This window comes from Alternaria arbusti (assembly GCF_024043155.1).
Source record: "Alternaria arbusti strain BMP 1465 chromosome Unknown scaffold_5, whole genome shotgun sequence".
Lineage (NCBI taxonomy): Eukaryota > Fungi > Ascomycota > Dothideomycetes > Pleosporales > Pleosporaceae > Alternaria > Alternaria arbusti.
This window is the reverse complement of record NW_026249945.1, coordinates 532,208-549,675: the sequence shown is the minus strand read 5'-3', so window position 1 is coordinate 549,675 and position 17,468 is coordinate 532,208. Positions and strand designations below refer to the sequence as shown.

At 53.6% G+C, this 17,468-nt stretch overlaps 8 protein-coding genes across 8 annotated transcripts; 1 reads left to right on the top strand and 7 right to left on the bottom strand.

Moving 5' to 3' along the window:
• Positions 1 to 15: 15 nt before the first annotated feature.
• On the bottom strand, positions 16 to 1,926 carry J4E86_004691 (uncharacterized protein; the record flags this gene model as incomplete). Its single annotated transcript, XM_051445229.1, has 3 exons — positions 16 to 178; positions 235 to 1,447; positions 1,500 to 1,926. The coding sequence occupies 3 exons, from the start codon at positions 1,924 to 1,926 to the stop codon at positions 16 to 18; spliced, it is 1,803 nt and encodes a 600-aa protein (XP_051303326.1).
• Positions 1,927 to 4,840: 2,914 nt separating this feature from the next.
• Positions 4,841 to 5,689, bottom strand: J4E86_004690 (uncharacterized protein; the record flags this gene model as incomplete). Its single annotated transcript, XM_051445228.1, has 2 exons — positions 4,841 to 5,546; positions 5,598 to 5,689. 2 exons carry the CDS (start codon positions 5,687 to 5,689, stop codon positions 4,841 to 4,843), a joined length of 798 nt encoding a protein of 265 aa, XP_051303325.1.
• Positions 5,690 to 6,594: 905 nt separating this feature from the next.
• Positions 6,595 to 7,097, bottom strand: J4E86_004689 (uncharacterized protein; the record flags this gene model as incomplete). The annotated part of the gene is given in 2 exon segments (XM_051445227.1): positions 6,595 to 6,616; positions 6,631 to 7,097. 2 exon segments carry the CDS (start codon positions 7,095 to 7,097, stop codon positions 6,595 to 6,597), a joined length of 489 nt encoding a protein of 162 aa, XP_051303324.1.
• Positions 7,098 to 7,800: 703 nt separating this feature from the next.
• J4E86_004688 (uncharacterized protein) lies at positions 7,801 to 10,517 on the bottom strand (the record flags this gene model as incomplete). Its single annotated transcript, XM_051445226.1, has 7 exons — positions 7,801 to 8,282; positions 8,331 to 8,997; positions 9,047 to 9,308; positions 9,358 to 9,896; positions 9,952 to 9,994; positions 10,084 to 10,178; positions 10,434 to 10,517. The coding sequence occupies 7 exons, from the start codon at positions 10,515 to 10,517 to the stop codon at positions 7,801 to 7,803; spliced, it is 2,172 nt and encodes a 723-aa protein (XP_051303323.1).
• Positions 10,518 to 10,932: 415 nt separating this feature from the next.
• On the bottom strand, positions 10,933 to 12,348 carry J4E86_004687 (uncharacterized protein; the record flags this gene model as incomplete). The annotated part of the gene is made up of 5 exons (XM_051445225.1): positions 10,933 to 11,349; positions 11,397 to 11,782; positions 11,835 to 11,991; positions 12,044 to 12,251; positions 12,305 to 12,348. The coding sequence occupies 5 exons, from the start codon at positions 12,346 to 12,348 to the stop codon at positions 10,933 to 10,935; spliced, it is 1,212 nt and encodes a 403-aa protein (XP_051303322.1).
• A 1,070-nt stretch (positions 12,349 to 13,418) lies between these two features.
• J4E86_004686 (uncharacterized protein) lies at positions 13,419 to 13,780 on the top strand (the record flags this gene model as incomplete). Its single annotated transcript, XM_051445224.1, has 2 exons — positions 13,419 to 13,572; positions 13,626 to 13,780. 2 exons carry the CDS (start codon positions 13,419 to 13,421, stop codon positions 13,778 to 13,780), a joined length of 309 nt encoding a protein of 102 aa, XP_051303321.1.
• A 1,261-nt stretch (positions 13,781 to 15,041) lies between these two features.
• J4E86_004685 (uncharacterized protein) lies at positions 15,042 to 16,059 on the bottom strand (the record flags this gene model as incomplete). The annotated part of the gene is made up of 3 exons (XM_051445223.1): positions 15,042 to 15,548; positions 15,613 to 15,642; positions 15,910 to 16,059. 3 exons carry the CDS (start codon positions 16,057 to 16,059, stop codon positions 15,042 to 15,044), a joined length of 687 nt encoding a protein of 228 aa, XP_051303320.1.
• A 638-nt stretch (positions 16,060 to 16,697) lies between these two features.
• Positions 16,698 to 17,030, bottom strand: J4E86_004684 (uncharacterized protein; the record flags this gene model as incomplete). The annotated part of the gene is made up of 2 exons (XM_051445222.1): positions 16,698 to 16,829; positions 16,890 to 17,030. The coding sequence occupies 2 exons, from the start codon at positions 17,028 to 17,030 to the stop codon at positions 16,698 to 16,700; spliced, it is 273 nt and encodes a 90-aa protein (XP_051303319.1).
• Positions 17,031 to 17,468: the final 438 nt, after the last annotated feature.

The window sequence follows — 17,468 nt, the reverse complement described above, 5'->3', positions numbered from 1 at the left end:
GTCGATGTCTTCTTGTCATCCCTCCTCGTACTTGTACTTGTCGCCTTGGGCGCAGAAGTTATCGTCGGAGAGGAAGAAGCAATTCCAGCAGCAGCTATAGACGGTGGTGTAGAACTTGTCTGTAACGTCGTAGAGGAAGCAGCGTCCGTAGCAGGCGAGGACGAAGATGATGAGGAAGCTGGTCGAGTGCTAGTGACAAGCGTGCTAGGTCCCTTGCCTCCATTGGCCCAGTACTCCACAAGCGCCTGCTCAACCTTCTCAGGTTCAGTGTAAGCCTCCAGAGCCTCAAGCTCAGCGCACTTCTCATCGATGTGCTTGTCGTCGTATTCATTGATGTCTTTGGAGCGGTACTTCTCCTCCATCGGGTCAATGAACTTGGTAGTCTCAGGATAGCCGAAGTTGGCAAGGCTGGTGACGTTGAAAGCAGCCATCATGTCGTGGTCCTCGTGGATGAGGTTGTGGCAGTGGAACATGTATACACCATCGTATGGGGCGTAGCGGGCGATGACAGTGACCTTCTCGTTGGTACCAAGCAAGACGACGTCCTTCAAAGCTTCTCGTTCGTAGGGAAGAACACTTCGTTTACCTCCGGTGCGGCTCAAGATCTGGAAGTCGACAAGATGAATGTGGACGGGATGGCTCCAGCCGCCGGATGAATTCTCAAGCTCCCAGACTTCGACAGCGCCGCGTTGGGGCTTTGCGAGGATGCGGTTATTGACATCGGCAAAGGTGACTCCGTTGACGGTCCATTCTCCGCCGGTGCGTCCAAATTTGAAGCTCCTGTCGATGCCACTCTTCTTTGGTGGGAAAGGTACTGTACGTAGAGAGCCTGGGAGAGCGCCGTTGCCGGCGGTGCTGGAGACGGAGGAACCGACCACGAATCGCATAACCTTGTCAGTGCTGTTGTAGTCCTCGTCTGCTTGTACGTCGCGAGCATTCTTCATCGTTACGTTCTTTCCGGCATATGCGCTGAAGTCGACGACGATCTCCCAGCGTTCAGCCATTGAGATCTCAAGGTTGTCGGTCGGCACAGGCTTGGACATGAGACCAGTGTCTGCGGCGATGACATTGAATGAAACCTTCTTGGCGGAAGGGTCCTCAAGAGTGAGCTTGAAGGCACGGCTGATGGCTGTGTTGAGCACCCTGAAGCGGTACTTGCGTGGCTCTACCTTCAGGTAAGGCCAGGGTTGACCGTTGACGTGGATGACGTCGCCCCAGAGGGAAACAGTCTCGCTTGCCGGATCAAAAAGCGTGCCGTCACTGTTGTACTGCTTTGAGGCCAGTGCCAGAGGTACATCGTATGAGCCTGAAGGAAGTTTTAATTCATCCTCAGCAGGGTCATGCAGAATGTAGAAGCCCGCTTGTCCGAAGTAGGCGTTCTCCGCAGTGTGGTGAATGGCATGGTCGTGGTACCACAAAGTTCGCGCACTCTGCTTGTTGGGGTAGTCTAGAACTATTAGCATTCATGTGGCATACTGCCAGTGATGGCCGATACTCACAATAGTCTTTGTACTGTCCGTTTTTCGTAGTGTCCTCGGCCCACCCATCGAAAGGTGCTCGGCTGTAGGAACCATGAAGATGCACCGAAAGGTCCTTGGGGCCGTGATTCTTGAAACGAACAATGGCTTCACGACCTTTGGTCATGCGGAAAGTAGGACCAGGTGATACTCCATCGTATCCAACAAGGTTGGCAGGCTTAAGCCCAGGGTAGACTTGTTGTGTGAATGGCTTCACATCGACCTCGTAGAAATCAATCTCATTCCCCGTCGTCTTGTTTCGGTAGGTGTACGACTTGGCCTTATCCTGGGGGATAGGAAGCGGGTTCTGAAAAATCTGCTTGTAGACTGGGCTGAGCCACTCGTCGTCGCCAGCAAGTGCTTGTGATGCCAAAAGGGCTGTGAATCCAATGGAAAGATAGTTCTTCATGGCGTAGTGAAGGCGGATGAAGATCAGGAGATGAGCAGATATGAGTGAATTGGGCTGATGCTCTGTTGTACACTGGCGTCTTGGAACACTTTATACATCCCCATCTCATGGTATACAGAAGCTAAAAGGTCTCGAATACGCCTACTTCATGGTATCCGGCCAGACCCCGTTCCCACCATCCCTCATCGTGGCAAGTGTACTCCCACAAGAATGGGATGGGAAGTCTAGGGCCGGCAGGAGACGCCATTCGGCGTTCTCGCTACTGTTGCCTGAGTGTGTCTACATTCGCCATATCGCAGTCTGCTTGAAGCCACTGCCTGGAAAGGCCGAGAATATGGGATCCTTGCCTAGACATGGCTTGAGAGGCTTGGTATGAGCAAGAGCTAGGCGATGAGCGAAAGCTGATGAGTCTTGGCGACCAGCAGGATGACTAGCCCTTACTGATAGAACAGCATGAGAGACTACTCCATTTACAAGTGCGGAATGAATTCGATCAGTATCTCCGAATGGTGCATATGAGTAGGTGATGCTGAACTCAATCTTGGCTCATCTGGATCTTCTCGACCACGAGAACCCCAGGTCTTCCCTGCTCTTCTCCATGACCACGTGACGGATACCAGTAGGCAAATTGAACAACGAACGAGTTGCAGAGTCTGTTTCGGGAAGACCGACAGTCTCAACTCGGAAAGGTGTAGTCAGGAAGGTCCTCGTTTACGGATGGCGCTCTACATGCCTAGACGACGGCTGGGTACGAGCGGTCAACACGATTCAGGCCCTCCATGAAAACTTTCGTAGCAGTCTCGCCCTGCTAGGGCTGAACATTGTTGCCAGCGTGTGAGCTGTGAAGCGCTAATTGCTAGTGCATCGTGGGACACGAGAGACCGGTCAACTTGGCCAGGCTTGTTTAGGACTCCCGTCCATCCAGGAATAGCAGTTCCGCGTCCGGGGGACTGCTTGTCAGTGTGCCGGTACTGTGTGTGTATGTTCATCGCAAGCGGAGAAGGTTCAAGGGAGGCTGCGGAAAGGGAGGTCTGGACTGTGACCAAGCTGCGATCGGCGCTAAGCTAGCGCCCGTCGGCCTTGGCGTGGAGATCGCTCAGCCTGTCATTCGAAGCCCTCCAAGCCACCACGCCTCTCCACAGCTTAACCTCAGCTACCCCGTAACGCAGCATCAGCGCGGGATTCATGCATGCCGAATGCACGGCTCGTGTCTTCCCTTTCATTACACAGCTTCACCATTGGTCAAGTCGTACCATCACATGTACGCGCTTCAAATCCCCTCCCGTCACAATCCGCCAAAACAACTGCGTCGCCGAACTGGAGTTGACCCAAGAATCAAAACAAAAAGCATCTGATTCTGCCGATAGCCTTGCGCATAATGTCGAGCCTCAACACTGGATGCAGTGTTTTTACTATTACGTCCACGTAGGACCGCGCAGCGATCAAAGGTTGTCTGGAACAGCTGTCGCACCACGCTGGGATCAGACATGGTGGAACGAGAAGACCACCACTCTGGTCCGATCACGGACTAACAGTAGCAAGATCATGCAATTGCTATAACAGAGTCGAGTCTGTCCTTCACACCTACTTCGCAATTGATCCCGAGATGAGGCTCGACCATGGCACAGCGTCGGAAAATATCTAGCATGGGAAAATTCCCGCTAATTCGACATCCATCCGCTTACCCTTGCGAGACCACCCCGCGACTGCACTTGAACACGCGAGAAGGGTGATACTAAATCGGGGGCCCTATTCACCAGCAGACCCCTGTCAGCAGCATCGCCTCTGATGTCTCTCCGCGCCTTCGTACAAACCGCTGTCAACTTTCCAATAGACTCGTGGCATGCAAATGTTGACACTGCATGGGAAAATTCCACGTCGTCTCTGCTACCATCGTGTTGCTTCGCTGTCTTCACAATGGCGCCGCCATTTTCTCAAGTCCGATAAGCTGAGGCTGTCAGTGTGCAGTAGCGAAGGACTAGATGGGACTTCTGCGGCACTTTTCCATTCTGGTCTCACCGATGCTGTTCGAGAATATCGCCTCGTTCAATAATGGCTTGCAGATTGCCAAGTCCGCTCAGCAAGACGCGAAAGCTTGGCCTCTGCTAGACCCATGGAAATACGACGAGCCTCAGCTGTGGCTCCCGCTGCTACTGCAATGTCGTGTCCGGTGACCTGGTAAGCCGTCGTTTCTACCGCGTTGCTCTACCTCGGCCCTGTGGCAGGCAACAGTCGGAGTCCGTTTTCGTATACTTCGCCTACTTGCGGACGAACGATATCATGACAATGAGTCTACTGTCTGTTCACATGTCAGACCTTTGCTCTCGAGAACTTGAGAGGAACGCCGTCGCGAGACTAGAATGTCTTTCCAGGCCTACCCGCACATACGTTATTTGCAAACTTTTCAGCGCTCAGCCGTGTCTTCGCTCATCCAGAACCGAAAGCTTGTTTCTATCGCACGACTAACGTAAAGAATCACCCAGCGGAAGCCTCGGTTGGAGCATAAGAAGGTCATTGATGCGTACCAAGTACCCTAGCGATAGCTTGTCATGGTTTGTTGAGGTGAGATCTCATGATGTACTCATCATTGCTATGCATGTCGACTACGTGCTATCAATCACTACGAATGCCTATGATGCGTTCCAGATCTTTCGAGAAGACCCCCAATTAGGCTTTCTGACAACTCTGTCGAGGTCGGCGAGACTGTGTCTGGGCAGCTCTACAAACGAACATGACCAGTTGCCACCACATTCCGGACAGCGCGCACTCAAGACCTTTCCCGCGGTCATGAACACGAGGCCACGATGTGCGGGAGGAAGCGGATTCCGCCATTGCTTTTGCGATGCCTCGCTAGTCTTGCCCGTTTCCATTCCGCCAAGGAGCCGACATAAGAGAAAACACTCTATGCGATGAGTCAAGATTCCAAAGCTGTTTGTTGTTCTCGCCGACCAGAGGACGTCCGCAGACTCAACTCCCTGGGGTCTTGCGTTGTCCAGAACCTTTTCATTGCCGAGCTGTCATCGAAGTCCTTGTACGTTACACGCACACGAGGAACCTTCCGTTCCATAGTTTTGGTGAAGTTGTCTCTGGCTTCCTCGATATACTCGATCTCATACCGGTTTGGTTCAGCCGCCTCAGCTTCCTCGTCGTCCTCGTCATCAGAATCCTGGAAGAATCCTGTAGCGGACAGCAGTAGTTCCACATGCGTTAGATTCTCGAAAGCACGGAGCGTGGGACGGTATTCGCCCGTTTCATGATCCACATCATCGTCAGTCCCCGGATCTACTATCTGCGCTAGCATGTATAGATCCGAAGGATCGACGCCAATCTGTATGGAGTGTACTAAGCGAATCTTGTGCTTTGGTCCTTCACTATATATTATGTCCCAAAAGAAGGATTCGTAGTCTCGCAGGCAGCTGAAAGACCAGGTAAGGAATGGACCCGCCAGACTGATAGCTTCGGTGTAGATTTGTCGGCATACCGTAAGGACGCTGAATGGAGAGTATCGGGAAACCTTGCAAGCAGGTTTTGCAGTTCCCGTAAAGGTAAAGGTCCATATGAGATCGCGCAGTTCGCGGGGTAGACGCAGTAGAGGCGATTGAAGCGCATTGCGCTCAACGCTACTTGATGTCAGTATGTGATGCCTTGACGCTGGGCATAATGAGACTAACGCGGACTTTTGCCAATCGATCTTTGGCGTGACATCAAAGACTCCATTCTCTGTCCTTGACAAGGCTGTATGAGATTCCGATATCGGCGACATGTTGCAGGGCTCTGGGCAGACTTCAATGTTGGGTGTGGAAAGAGAGAATGATAGAGGCATCGGGATTGTGCTCACGGCGGTGTGTAGCTCCGTTGATGCGGGGTGATATCACCCCTCATGACCGACGCTCAGGAATCCACGGGCTCACAACACAACTAAATTTCACGTCCTACCTCCTGCGCGCCTTGTATATCGACCGTCTGTGATATCTACGACACTAAATGAAGACAGCCGGTAGCCATGTTGCAAAGCGTCATTATCTGGCATAACGTAACATCAAAGCTATCGCAATGATACCGTATACCAAAGTACCATCTCAATGATCTGCTCGAAGGGCCAGACCGCAGTCTGAGTCAAAGGCGCACTCTACATATTCATTTGGCATAACGCACACATTGGAAAATTGTGAAGCATGCCTACATCGTCCATCAGCATCTCAGCCCACCCAATTCGGCCCAGACAACGAGGGCCTTCTCAATCAACCCATAAAAACCTCTCCTTCCCAAACCCCAAACTCGATCCGCCCATCCCCCACCTTGCCCCTCTCCTGCTCAACCCACCCTTCCACCAACATAACAGCATGCCCTCTGACCAACGTCTCCCCCTCCTCATCAACCAACAAAAGCAGCACCATCCACTCCCCCCTCCTATCCTTACCAATCAACGGATGAGAATCCGGCTGCGCCTCCACCCCCGCCCATTTATACAACGACGAGTACGGCTTCAGAGCCGGCGGAACAACAGCTTTGAAGCGAGCAAAGAGAGAGTCGTGAAGACCCCGCGGCACAGTATCTCTCTCCGCCCCAACCCCAAGTGGAACATCGATATACACAGCAACAAGCACAGATTTCGGCGCTGCGCCCATCCGCGAAGCGAGATGCTTTGGTAGACGTTGAAACGGCATCTCACCTTCCCTTCCCAACCCCCCTACTTCTTCGTACACGGCGAATCTAGCATCCACGATGTCAAACACCATCTTCTCCTCCCCTTCCTCCTCTTCTTCCAGAAACCCCACGCCCACCTCTCCCTCCTCTAAGTTCCTGCTCTTTTCCAGGTTCAGTCTTCGACTGACACCCATGTATGCTTCCGTCTTTAGAAACGCAATGTCATCCATCAGGCACGTGTAGAAGTATTTAGGCATCGCGCTCTTGCCACCTTCTCCTGCTTCTTTCTTGTCATGCCCATACCCATCATCGCCCTCCGGCGCAACGAACCGCAAGTCTTGTGTGACGCGACCGCAACCGGTGTCGAGTATGTTGAGCATATCTCTGAAATGGAGTTTGGTCCAGCGGAGGAAAGTGGTGGCATTGGCTGGGGTGGGGTCGTGGAGGCGGGGGTGTACGAGGAGGAGACCTGGTTTGGGGCGAGCTTGGGGAGCTGGTGAGGGTATCCGGGATGGGAGGGTCATGATTGTGAGTCTTTGGATGCTTGCGATCTGAGATTGCGGGAGAGAAAGATGTGGCTAGTCGGGTCTTTATATGTATGTCCAGTTCTCGTTCCTTTTATGTTGCGCCCGCCGTCGTGTATCCTCGGACGGTAAGCGCGGAGTTCCGAAGCTGCAGCTGCATGAATATCCTGACTGCATACCGAACCTTAACTTCTTCCCGAAGGATTAACCTGAGTTGCTGCTTGGCTCCCGAGATGTGCAGCTCGGCTAGGAACGAGGTCTGGAGGTGCATGTCGCCAGGGTAGTCAATGTAGGTTGCGAGACGACGCACTGCACGCTCAACCATTCAACCCATGCGCAGAGGCTATACAATTCAAATATTTGATTCGTTTCAAAGAAACTAAGTAGATAGATGTGCACGTCTCGATCGACAAGGCCCTATTCTTACAACGCGGAATTTGCATCGCGTTTCCTCCCCCCTAGTCTCAATCCTCTGTTATCCCATTCCCATTCTCCCAGCTTGACAACACGCTCCAATCTCAGGTATACCGCCAGAAATAAAAGCAAGCAAGCACCGTAACTCCTGTCGTCCTGATGCTGATGCCACCGCAATGGTAAACGCCAATACCCCAGGCGTTCAAGAAACAATATGAGCGTCCAACCATGACGCGAGCGAGTCCAACCATTTGTATCCAGGGTCTGCCCTGTCCAAGTCGTCGGATGCCTAATGCGTCGGTTGCCGAGGTAAATGTAGGAAGATTGTACACTTTTCAATCTCGACATCCTCTTTCTTTGCAGTGCCACTCTCGGATTGAACCTTGCGCTCCTTCTCCGCGACGATCTCAACCTCGATACGATTGACGCCAGCTACGAGTTTGGCTTCGAACAGTGGCTCGCCCTTCTTCTTGCCACCCTCGTAGCTGGGACTTGGGCTTGTGCCGTTGATGCCTGCCGTGACAGGAACACGATTTGCTTCGAGTGTCTTATTGCCATTCACAGTGACAAAGAGGCGGTACATCCGGCTTGTAAGCGCGATAGGGACCTTGGGTACAACTTGAATGTAAGAGTTGGATGGTGCGACCACCATCGTGGCACTGTACATGGTTTTTTGTTTGTTCGCCAAGATGCTCGTAGACCATGGCTTCGACGGGTTAAGCGCTGGGTGGGTGTTGAGTGTGATTTTGGGTATTAGTGCTTCGTCGACGCCTGCGTTTGTTAATGGAAGATCTCTTGAATCAGGATTGCTACACTTACTCTTGAGTGGCACCTTTCTGAAACTGTCTACGCGGGCTACTGGTGGAGGCGCGTAGTAAGTTGGCGTCTGGAATGAGGGAACGTGATTTCCATTCTGCAGTCCAATACCGTTCGGATGTGGACTGCCGCTTGCCTGGCGAGACACACTCTGTGGAGGGGCCATGCTCGGATGTGGAGTCTGCGCTGGGACGCTGAGTCGGGCAGCCTGGCTATCTGGTGCGGTGCTGGCCGGCCTGATGGCACTCAGGGCAGGGGATTGGACGTCTTGCTTGACACCGTTGACGGCGGGCGGGGATCCTGCGGTTTTGTTCTGGGCAGCAGAGAGTGGTGCAATCGACGAAGCACCACCTCTTGGTCCAGTAAACGGATTGGCAGGTGCTGTTGGGGTCGCGGCTTTCCCAGGTGGGGCTTGAGATAATCGGTTGCCCACGCTATCGAGAACATGTCGTTGTTGTCGCTGAAGGGCGTCGTTGTCAACAATGACGCCGGGCGTCGCAGAATCGCGAGCACTTGGAGTGTTACGCTCTGATCCCGGGCTCGGCTTCAGCTTCAGCTTGAGCTGCTGTTTTGGAGCCGCGGCGGCGCTGGACATGTTAAGCTTCAGCTTCGGTTGCGTTGGCTCGCTGACTTTGGATCTGGCTTCTTCGAGTTTCTTGTTGAAGATTTCCTACGCCGGTCAGTACTCAGGTATGAGAGCATGCAGACAGTGTACGTACTTCAAGCTCGAGCGAGAGGTTGTAGATGTCGCTACCATCTTCGTTGTAGATACGAGCATTCTTCCAAATCAGACTGAAAGCTTCTTCGAAAGCGTCCCAGCTTTTGAACAAAGTGTGACCTGTCGGAGCCTCGCGTCCCACTACTCCGCGAACCTTCTTCTGTATGGCGGCCAACGACATGGGGTCTTTGATCAGCTGGTAGTAGTCCTTCAAGCTGCGCGACGGGAGGTTCTGGAAGGGTAGGAATATCTGCAGTCCTTGGCTGGAGAGTGTTAGCTGGCTGGTATTTCAGCACAGAGCATGCAACTTACTCCTCATAATCAAGAATCTCCCTCACGATCTGCTCCTGTGCCTGCTGGAATGTCTTGCCTGCATAATCAGCACTATCATCGTCCTCTTCCAGCGCAGCAGACGCCGACTGTCGCAACTTGGACGGCGCTGGTGTAGCCGACGCCGCGATGGCGGCCGCGCGTCGAGGGCGGTCGGCTGTATCTTGCGTGGCAGGTGTATGTGCGTGGGCGGTTCTTGGGGTCGAGGTAACGCGGGGGGAAGGTTTCGACGGGGTGGAGTTGTCTTCGCCCGGGATCGGGGTGGCTGTTGCGACATAGTTGCCGTCACGGTAGGCGGGATTGTGCTTGACCATCCAGTTGGAGGCAGTCTTGCGTAGACGCTCGGCATCTTGGTATATGACGGAGTTCTTGTCGTTGAAGGCCTTTGCGTTGTTGACCAGTCGTTTGCAGTCGCTCTCGACTTGAGCTAGGGACGCGTACTCGCCGTTGTTGAGTTTGTTCTCGATGGTATCAATAGCAATGGGCAGTTTCGTGAATTCGTAGTAGTCGGGCACTTCGGCCTGCATGCAATTGTCAGTGGACCTGGTGTATGGAGGGAGCGCAACGGGGACATACCTTGTCGGGGAGAGTGAGGAAGTGGACGGCGATGGGGCGTCCGCTGCAAGCTGTCAGTGGGGGTTCATATGTTCGCACACTGAGGAGTATGGAAGCTGCCAGTGCGACAGGCGTCAGAAGGGCGTCACGTACGTCTTGTCCTTGGCCTGCTTCAAGCTGTCGAGGAACTTCAAGCCTGCCGTCGTGGTCGACTCAACCGTCTCTGATCGGGAATTGGGCGTCTCGGCCTGCACGGAAGCGGTCTCCTGTCAGCATTGTTCTCATTGTTGTCTAATCCAATTCCCGCCATGGCTGAGTGCATCGCCGGCGCGCGCGTGGTGTTGAGGATTGATGAGGGGCCGACGGGGTGATGGCCTGGTCGTCGAACCCCCCAGGTGTCGCGCTGCTGGACTAAGGAGCATCCCGCAACGCGCCCATCACGCCTCGTCCATCTCCAGGACACGCCCGACGATGCATCGCCCACCACCACAGCCTGCACGTACCGTCCCTTTTTGTCGCTTCGCAGGGCGCCCGTCGTGGTCGCCCGCTGCAGCACTCGCGGCTTTGCGCTTGGCCGCGCTCTCCATTTCCGGTTGATTCGTGATCGCGTAGTCGGACTGAGTGGTTTGCCGAGCGTCTCGAGGCGGCTAGGGATCGTGGCGGCGGTGCAGTGAAATGCGCGTTCCGTCGTCAACCCGGTGGACGCGCCGCAGTGTTCAATCTAGGCTTCCCAGTTTTGCCAAGCCCCCGCGCACGGTCCGCTTGCATCACCAGATGCGTCCTCCACCACACCATGGCCACGACAAATAGTAAACACATGAACTTGCAGCATCACGCTTCAAACAATGTCATTCAGCCAATCAACTGTTTCTAGGTAGTGGGGCCTGGTCGCTATCTTCCAGGGGTATACTTGGGAAACGAGACCTCCGCTAATACTGCAGCAAACTCAACATGTTTGTAGGATCACGCCAGAAACAAGGAAAGTCGTCCAGAACTTCTCTCTCACTTCTGCACCGGCTCCGACGCCTTCTTCTCGAACTCTGCTCGCGCCTCCGCTTCCTTCATCTCGCGCACCTTGGCTAGCACAACTTCCCGGAAGATGGCGCCCTTTGCGATTCTGCTTAGGCGTCCAGGTCCCTTGCCTGTGTCTGCGTTCTCCTTGGTTGCCAAACTCTTGTCCTCGGAATGCGATGCAATGGCTTCACCGGCTGCCTCGCGAGCGTTGGCGGGCACGTCTGCCTCGCCTGGTACATCCTCTTCCTCGTCTTCTTGCATCTTGAGCGCTTCGATGCGGTTGGCAAGCTTGACGAGCTCGATGCCGCGCTTGAGACGGGCCTTTGCCGCGTACGCCTTGATCTCTGGCACCAAGTTGTGGTCGGTAGCAGTGCTTCCGCTGAGCCACACGTGTTTGAGGGCAGCCTAGTATTGTTAGTGCATTCCAACAGACCCTGACTGCTTCATCGTACTTCACTGGTTGGTCGCTTGTCTGGGTTGGGCTCTAGCAGCTTCTTGATGAACTCCTTGGCCTCCGGGCTCACTTCCTTCCAGTAGCGCTCGTGGAAGATGACGCGACCGTTCTTGCATTCCTCAATCAGGTCCGCAAGGTTCTCTGACCGGAACGGCGAGTATCCGCACAGCAGTGTGTATGTGATGACGCCCATGGACCACATGTCAACGGGCTTTCCGTGACCCTTCTTGAGCATGACCTCAGGAGCAGCGTATCCGAATGAGCCAGCCATGGTGGTCAGGACTTCGCTCTTCGAGTCGAGCATCTTGGCGATACCGAAATCCGCAAGTACGAGGGAGGAGTTCGCGTCGCGTGTGAGGTACAACAGGTTCTCTGGCTTGAGATCTATTCGGAATTAGCTGCTGTAGTCGCATCCGATCCGAGGCGGAGAATATACCTCTGTGAACGACATTGTTCTTGTGGAGGTAGTTGACTGCATCGAGTACTTGTCGGATTGTCTCAGCGGCGTCCTTTTCTGTGAACTTGCCCTTCTCGCAAATGCGATCGAAGAGCTCTCCACCCGTCGCCAATTGGGTTACAATGTAGTACTTGTCCTGGCAGGTGTCAGCTCCACAGTCCCACAGAAGGGACCCGTATCGCGCGTACCCTTGACTCGAACCAATCGTGGAACTTGACAATGTGAGGGTGCTTCATGCGCTGCAGCATCTCCAACTCATCGTACACCATCTGCTCGTTGCCGCGCACATTCTTCTTCAAGATGATCTTGACAGCGACCTTGCCCTCGGGGCAGTCAGCTTCTCTGACGATACCGTAGGTTCCGGCGCCGAGTGTCTTTCCGAAGCGGTATCGTGATCTGTGAATGGCATGTTCAGTACACGTCGGGGCGCAGGGCAGCAGGATACAGACTTGCGATCATAGCTGTCGGGCTGGCCGTGCAGCTTGTTGAGCATGTTTGTCACTAGACCAGCAGTCAGTCCTGGATATCGCAATGCGCACCGCAGGGAGGGAAGTACAACTCATGATGGGCGAGCTGGTAAGCAGTTATACGACTGCCGCGAGCGTCGTCTCAGGCTGAGGGTGAGATTTGGGGTGCCTATCAGGCGCGTTCAGCTGGTGGTGGGGTGGGTGAGGGGTAAGAAACAACAGTTAGGTAGCAATGCTGTCTTAGGAGCAAAAGGCAAGGCTGCAAAGGAAAGTCGTGAAAAGGAGGCACGGAATTGGACCGGGTCAGCAACAAAGGTCGAGCGTCTTGGAAGGCTTGCTGGAGTAGCACCTAGCCTGGCTGTGGGGCAGGCGCATTCGATGTTCGTGTCCGCCTCGCGGCCTCCAGGGTTTGAGCCTTTGAGGCGCAGCGCCAGCGGATGGCTCAAAACCTAGCAGCAGCCCTCAACGCTTTCTCCATGCCATATTTGTCAGGCTCAATTGACCACAGGTCGATGCTACCACGTACTATCAGATGAGTGGGCGGACATTGCATACACGTTCTGTTGCAGTATACACGCGTCGGGCAGGCTCAACAGGGACTGTCATCTTGACTCGCGAAGCATAGACATCTCTCTGCTCGCAGCTTCTTAATCATATCCTTAAGAGCCGAACAGTTAATCTCTCTTCTGGTACGAAAGAGGCCGTACTTTTCGTATATTCCCTAATGGTCTGCTCTAGTATGCCAACACCAACGGTCGCTAGACAATGCACAGTTGCATTCGCAGTATGACTCTACTGCAGCTTGGAGACGCGACCATTTCAATGCTCTCAGAATGCACGCGCCACAGCAGGTAGGGCCCAGTTCATGCCAAGAAGGAACCGCTCGTTTGGTCCCGCAGTCGCAACGCGCGCAGGTTTGCATGTGGAATTCCTACGTCATGCCCTCCCGTCTACATAATCTGGGCCTTGATCGACAAACACCCACCATACCACGCACATCACTTCTTTATTCTGCCAAATCTCCTCTGTAGCAGCACTACACACCAATTTCCTCACAAACTCTCACACACAAACGAGCAACCGCATAGTCTCCACTATGGCTATCGGCATCTTCACCATCCTCGCTGGCTTGATCGCCTTGGCCGCCGGCTACTTCTACTTCTTCGGTATCTCCCCGGAGATGAAGCGCAAGATGGAGAAGCAAGCCCTCCAGACCATGGGCGAGAACAAGATGTCCTACATGGCCAAGGGTGAGTCTTTCCATACTCACAAACACCATGCCGCAAACACTAACACCTCGCAGACCAAATCAACAAAATCCCCACCTCCGACCAAGAAGACGTCAAGAACCTCAAGCAAGGAATCAGCAACCTCGCGGGCGGCGCCATGCAGAATCCCATTGGAGAGCAAGCTGGTGAAAGCGCTGATAGACTCACATCTCCGCTCACCGGTCGCTAATGCCTCTTCTTTTGTACAGTCCGAGCGGCGACCCAAGTCTGGGATCAGACCAAGGACGTATCGAAGAAGATCTCGGACCGGTTCCACTAGGAGGTGGTGAAGGCGTGTCTGAGGGCATTGCTCGAATGCCTTCGGGGATGGGTTATCGCATCCAAGGAGACGATTCAGAGAGACGTCCGGAAGAAAGCGGAGTAGCGACACGACAGCAGAAGGCGAATGTTGGACATACCCTCGGTAGGCGTTTGGTGGTTCCTTTGTGGCTCCTCTCACGGTAGCCTTCTCCTTGTGTACCGTCCCGGCAGGTTTGCGCCGTACTCTCACGACCGTCATGGCTCTCATAACGGCCTCCCATATCCCTAATGAAATCTTTCCCCGTCGTCTTGATAGACTTGTTTCAATTCCTCATTATCCAACCTGTACCCCACCACTCCACACCAGCCACGCGACCCCCTCCCAGCCCAGAACAATCCCCCAGAACACAGCCTGAAACCTCACCTTCCTCGTCTTATGCTGGAAATAGTGCATGCCTGCCAATGCTCCCGGCCACCCTCCGACTATCGCCAGTGTATGCAACGTCACTTCTTTGACCCTCCACTCCAGATTCCGCGCCTGCATCTTATCGTAGCCATAGAAGAGAAACGTCACCCCGCTTATCAAGCCAGCGTAGATGAGCGAGTATACGGGTAGCGCCGCGATGGTGTAGAGGCGGATGAGCGTGACGGTGGGTAGGATGAGCGATGTGGTACCGCAGATGGTTGCGATGGTCAAGGGTCGGTGGCGGGGACGCGCGCGTGGTGGCATTTTCACGATAAATTGTGGTGGCGTGAGAGAACCCGGGGGCTCGGGCGCATCGTGAGCGGGGAAGGAGCAGTATTGGCGAAGTGCTGGTGAGTGATGGGCGAACGCGAGCGAAGCTTTGCCGATGCTCTGTCGATCTCCCGGGCCGTTGGCGGTTTGGTGCTTGGACGGAAGAGGTATAGTGTTACCGGAGGGCTAGCGTGAGGTGGTCAATTCGGCTGCGGCTCTTTATCATCAGCTTTGCTGTTGACGTACACGGATTCACATGCATCGCAGTGCTTTGCGCAATCTAAAAGGAGATGTAGGTTCAGCTATCGTTGCTCTAGACAGTATCACCACCCCCGAGGTACTACAAATGATCTGGAGAAGCCGCTCTACCCTACTTCACCCCTCCATCAACGCAAGATGAACCACCAGAAGGCTCTTTCTCATTTCAATGGTGGAGAAGATGACGTAACCGCGCTCAAAGTGCGAACTCTACCTGAGCTTTGTTGTCGTACGGCCCGTACCTGCGACCGTCGTACGTATACAACCAATAGCGGTTGGAACCCTCTGATGATACACCCGTCTTTTCCGGGGCTTCCACCACATACATCCTGTCAGTATCCCTCAAGGCACGGATATTCTCAGCATATTCCCAACTGCTGCTCAGAAATTCCGCATATGACTCATCCTCGTCCTCGTCCGCAGACGGCCAATCAGTGTCCGCGCCAAGGAGATCTCTGGATGATGGAGCGTCTGTGCCTTCATTTGCTGGCGTTGACTCAAACGGCTTTCCATCTCGTAGTAGGGCAGTTCGTTTGACATCCTCTTCGGAACTCCCCCTTCGTCCCAGTCCTTTCATCTCATCTGTCGTATACGGAGTGAACGTTCTCTCCAGCTTCTCGAAATCTTCCAAAATTTGTCCGTAGTGCTTGTATGGGTCCGCAGACGGATATCGAATGTCCGCATCAAGGAGATCCCGCAGCCACTGTCATTTGGTCAGTACATCTCTCTCGGCACTGATATGAACGTGATTCCTTGTGCGAACTTACGGAGGCTTGTCTGCCATAGTATTTGGTTGCCTGCGCTGAGTAAGTAAGGTTTTGGTGCTGGTAAGGACATATTCTAGCACTGACCCTACTAAACCCCTCCGCCGCCCAACCATAGTGAAGCATTTATTTCAAGCGATCGTCTGGAACTTTCATTGTGCCGCATGTGTATGCACAATTGATCGCACGAGTCCATTCAGCAGGAGCTTCATCTTCTTCGGCGAGTCCATCGAAACAGTACCTGATACAGTATACTCTGTTAGATTTTAGATATTACTGGAGGGTACGTCTCAATCTCACCTGGCAGGTTACCTTCTCGCGGAGTACGTCGATACTGGGCTGGGCTTCTGGAACTTCGATGTCGGGAGTTTGCTGTGAGCCGGGTGCCTGTGCAGTGACGGCAACGGCACTGCACAAGACAACAGCGAGGATAGTGGTGAAGAGCTTCATATTGAGGGAGATGTTTCTAAAAGTTCGCGGCTGGCTGGCTAATTTAATAGATCTGGACCCTTTTCAAGGGCCTGTGCGAGATCACTTCAGTGCGGAGAGCGTTGAGGGGGTGTCGTCCCTGAACCCTTGAGTGATGGCTTGATCCATTGAACTCCAAACCCTATCCAATGAGCCATCGTCAAAACGCTCAACATCTCGAAGACGCGCGTCTCCAATCAGCGATCAGGCGACGGCCATGTGTCAAAGAAGAACACCGTATGGAGAAGAGTAAGCGTCGTGAGCTAAGACAGTTATGCGATTTCTTCTACGTTGGTCATCGATATTGCACTTTGGTGAGTGGAATCGTCTCATTTCTAGAGCCGCTGAACATCTCCTTATAAAGCTACAGTATGCATGCACCCCAGTACACCAAAACGATCGACCGCAACGCAAACCACACCCCTCTCAACACCCCATCCGCTTCAAATGCTCCGGAAGATCCATAGCATCACGCGGATGCTCCTTCATAAACTCATCTGCCACGCGCTCACAATCCTTCGCCTGCAACACAAACATCGCCCGCCACGTCTCAGTAGGCTGTTCAGCATACTACACCCTCGTCAGCACACCCAAGTCCACAACCACACCCACAGAAATGCTCAGACGTCTATCCTGGTCCCACTCACGTTCGGATCTTCCTTGCATGCCTTCAAGCAGCGGATGTAATTCCAATCTCCTTCTCCGCCTCGGCGGGCCTTGTACTTGAGCGTGTCCATGCAGTAGTTGTAGCACTAGGTTTTGTTAGGCGATTTTCTTATGCAGGGGGGGGGGATTTAGTGTTCTTGACTTACCTGTTTGAGGGGTGTTGTGGATTCGAGATCGGCGAGAGGGATTGTGTCGGGGTTTTGACGCAGCTGGGATTCGGATAGGTGCACGGAGGCGGTGGCGGCGGCGCACAGGGCTAGGCGGAGGATGTTGATGTAGAGCTTCATGGTGGCGTGGATGGTATGTTGAATCTATGAGCTGAGGAGTCTCAAGTTTGGTGTTGGAAGTATTTTATGCTATTGTGTGAGGGATATGGAATGGTTTTGCGGTTTGCGAACCCATGGTTGAAATTCGGTACTACCAGAAAAGCACACATCCAATACCCTGTCCGCGTATTGCTGCAATCTGACCACTATTCTTGGAATACAGGATGGTAAAATCTAGAGGATACATTGTTGACATATACGAAGCGCATTAACGGAAGGCGCCAACAAAGCTGCAACCTCCCTCTATCCTCACGCATGATCAGCACGCCCGACACCCTTCTAAGCCCTCATGGCCTACTAACAGGACCTTGATAAAATTTCCTCAGCACCTTCTCCTCCTCATCCATAATCCTCCTCTGGATCTTATTCCTCAAAATCTCAATCTGACGATCATACTCC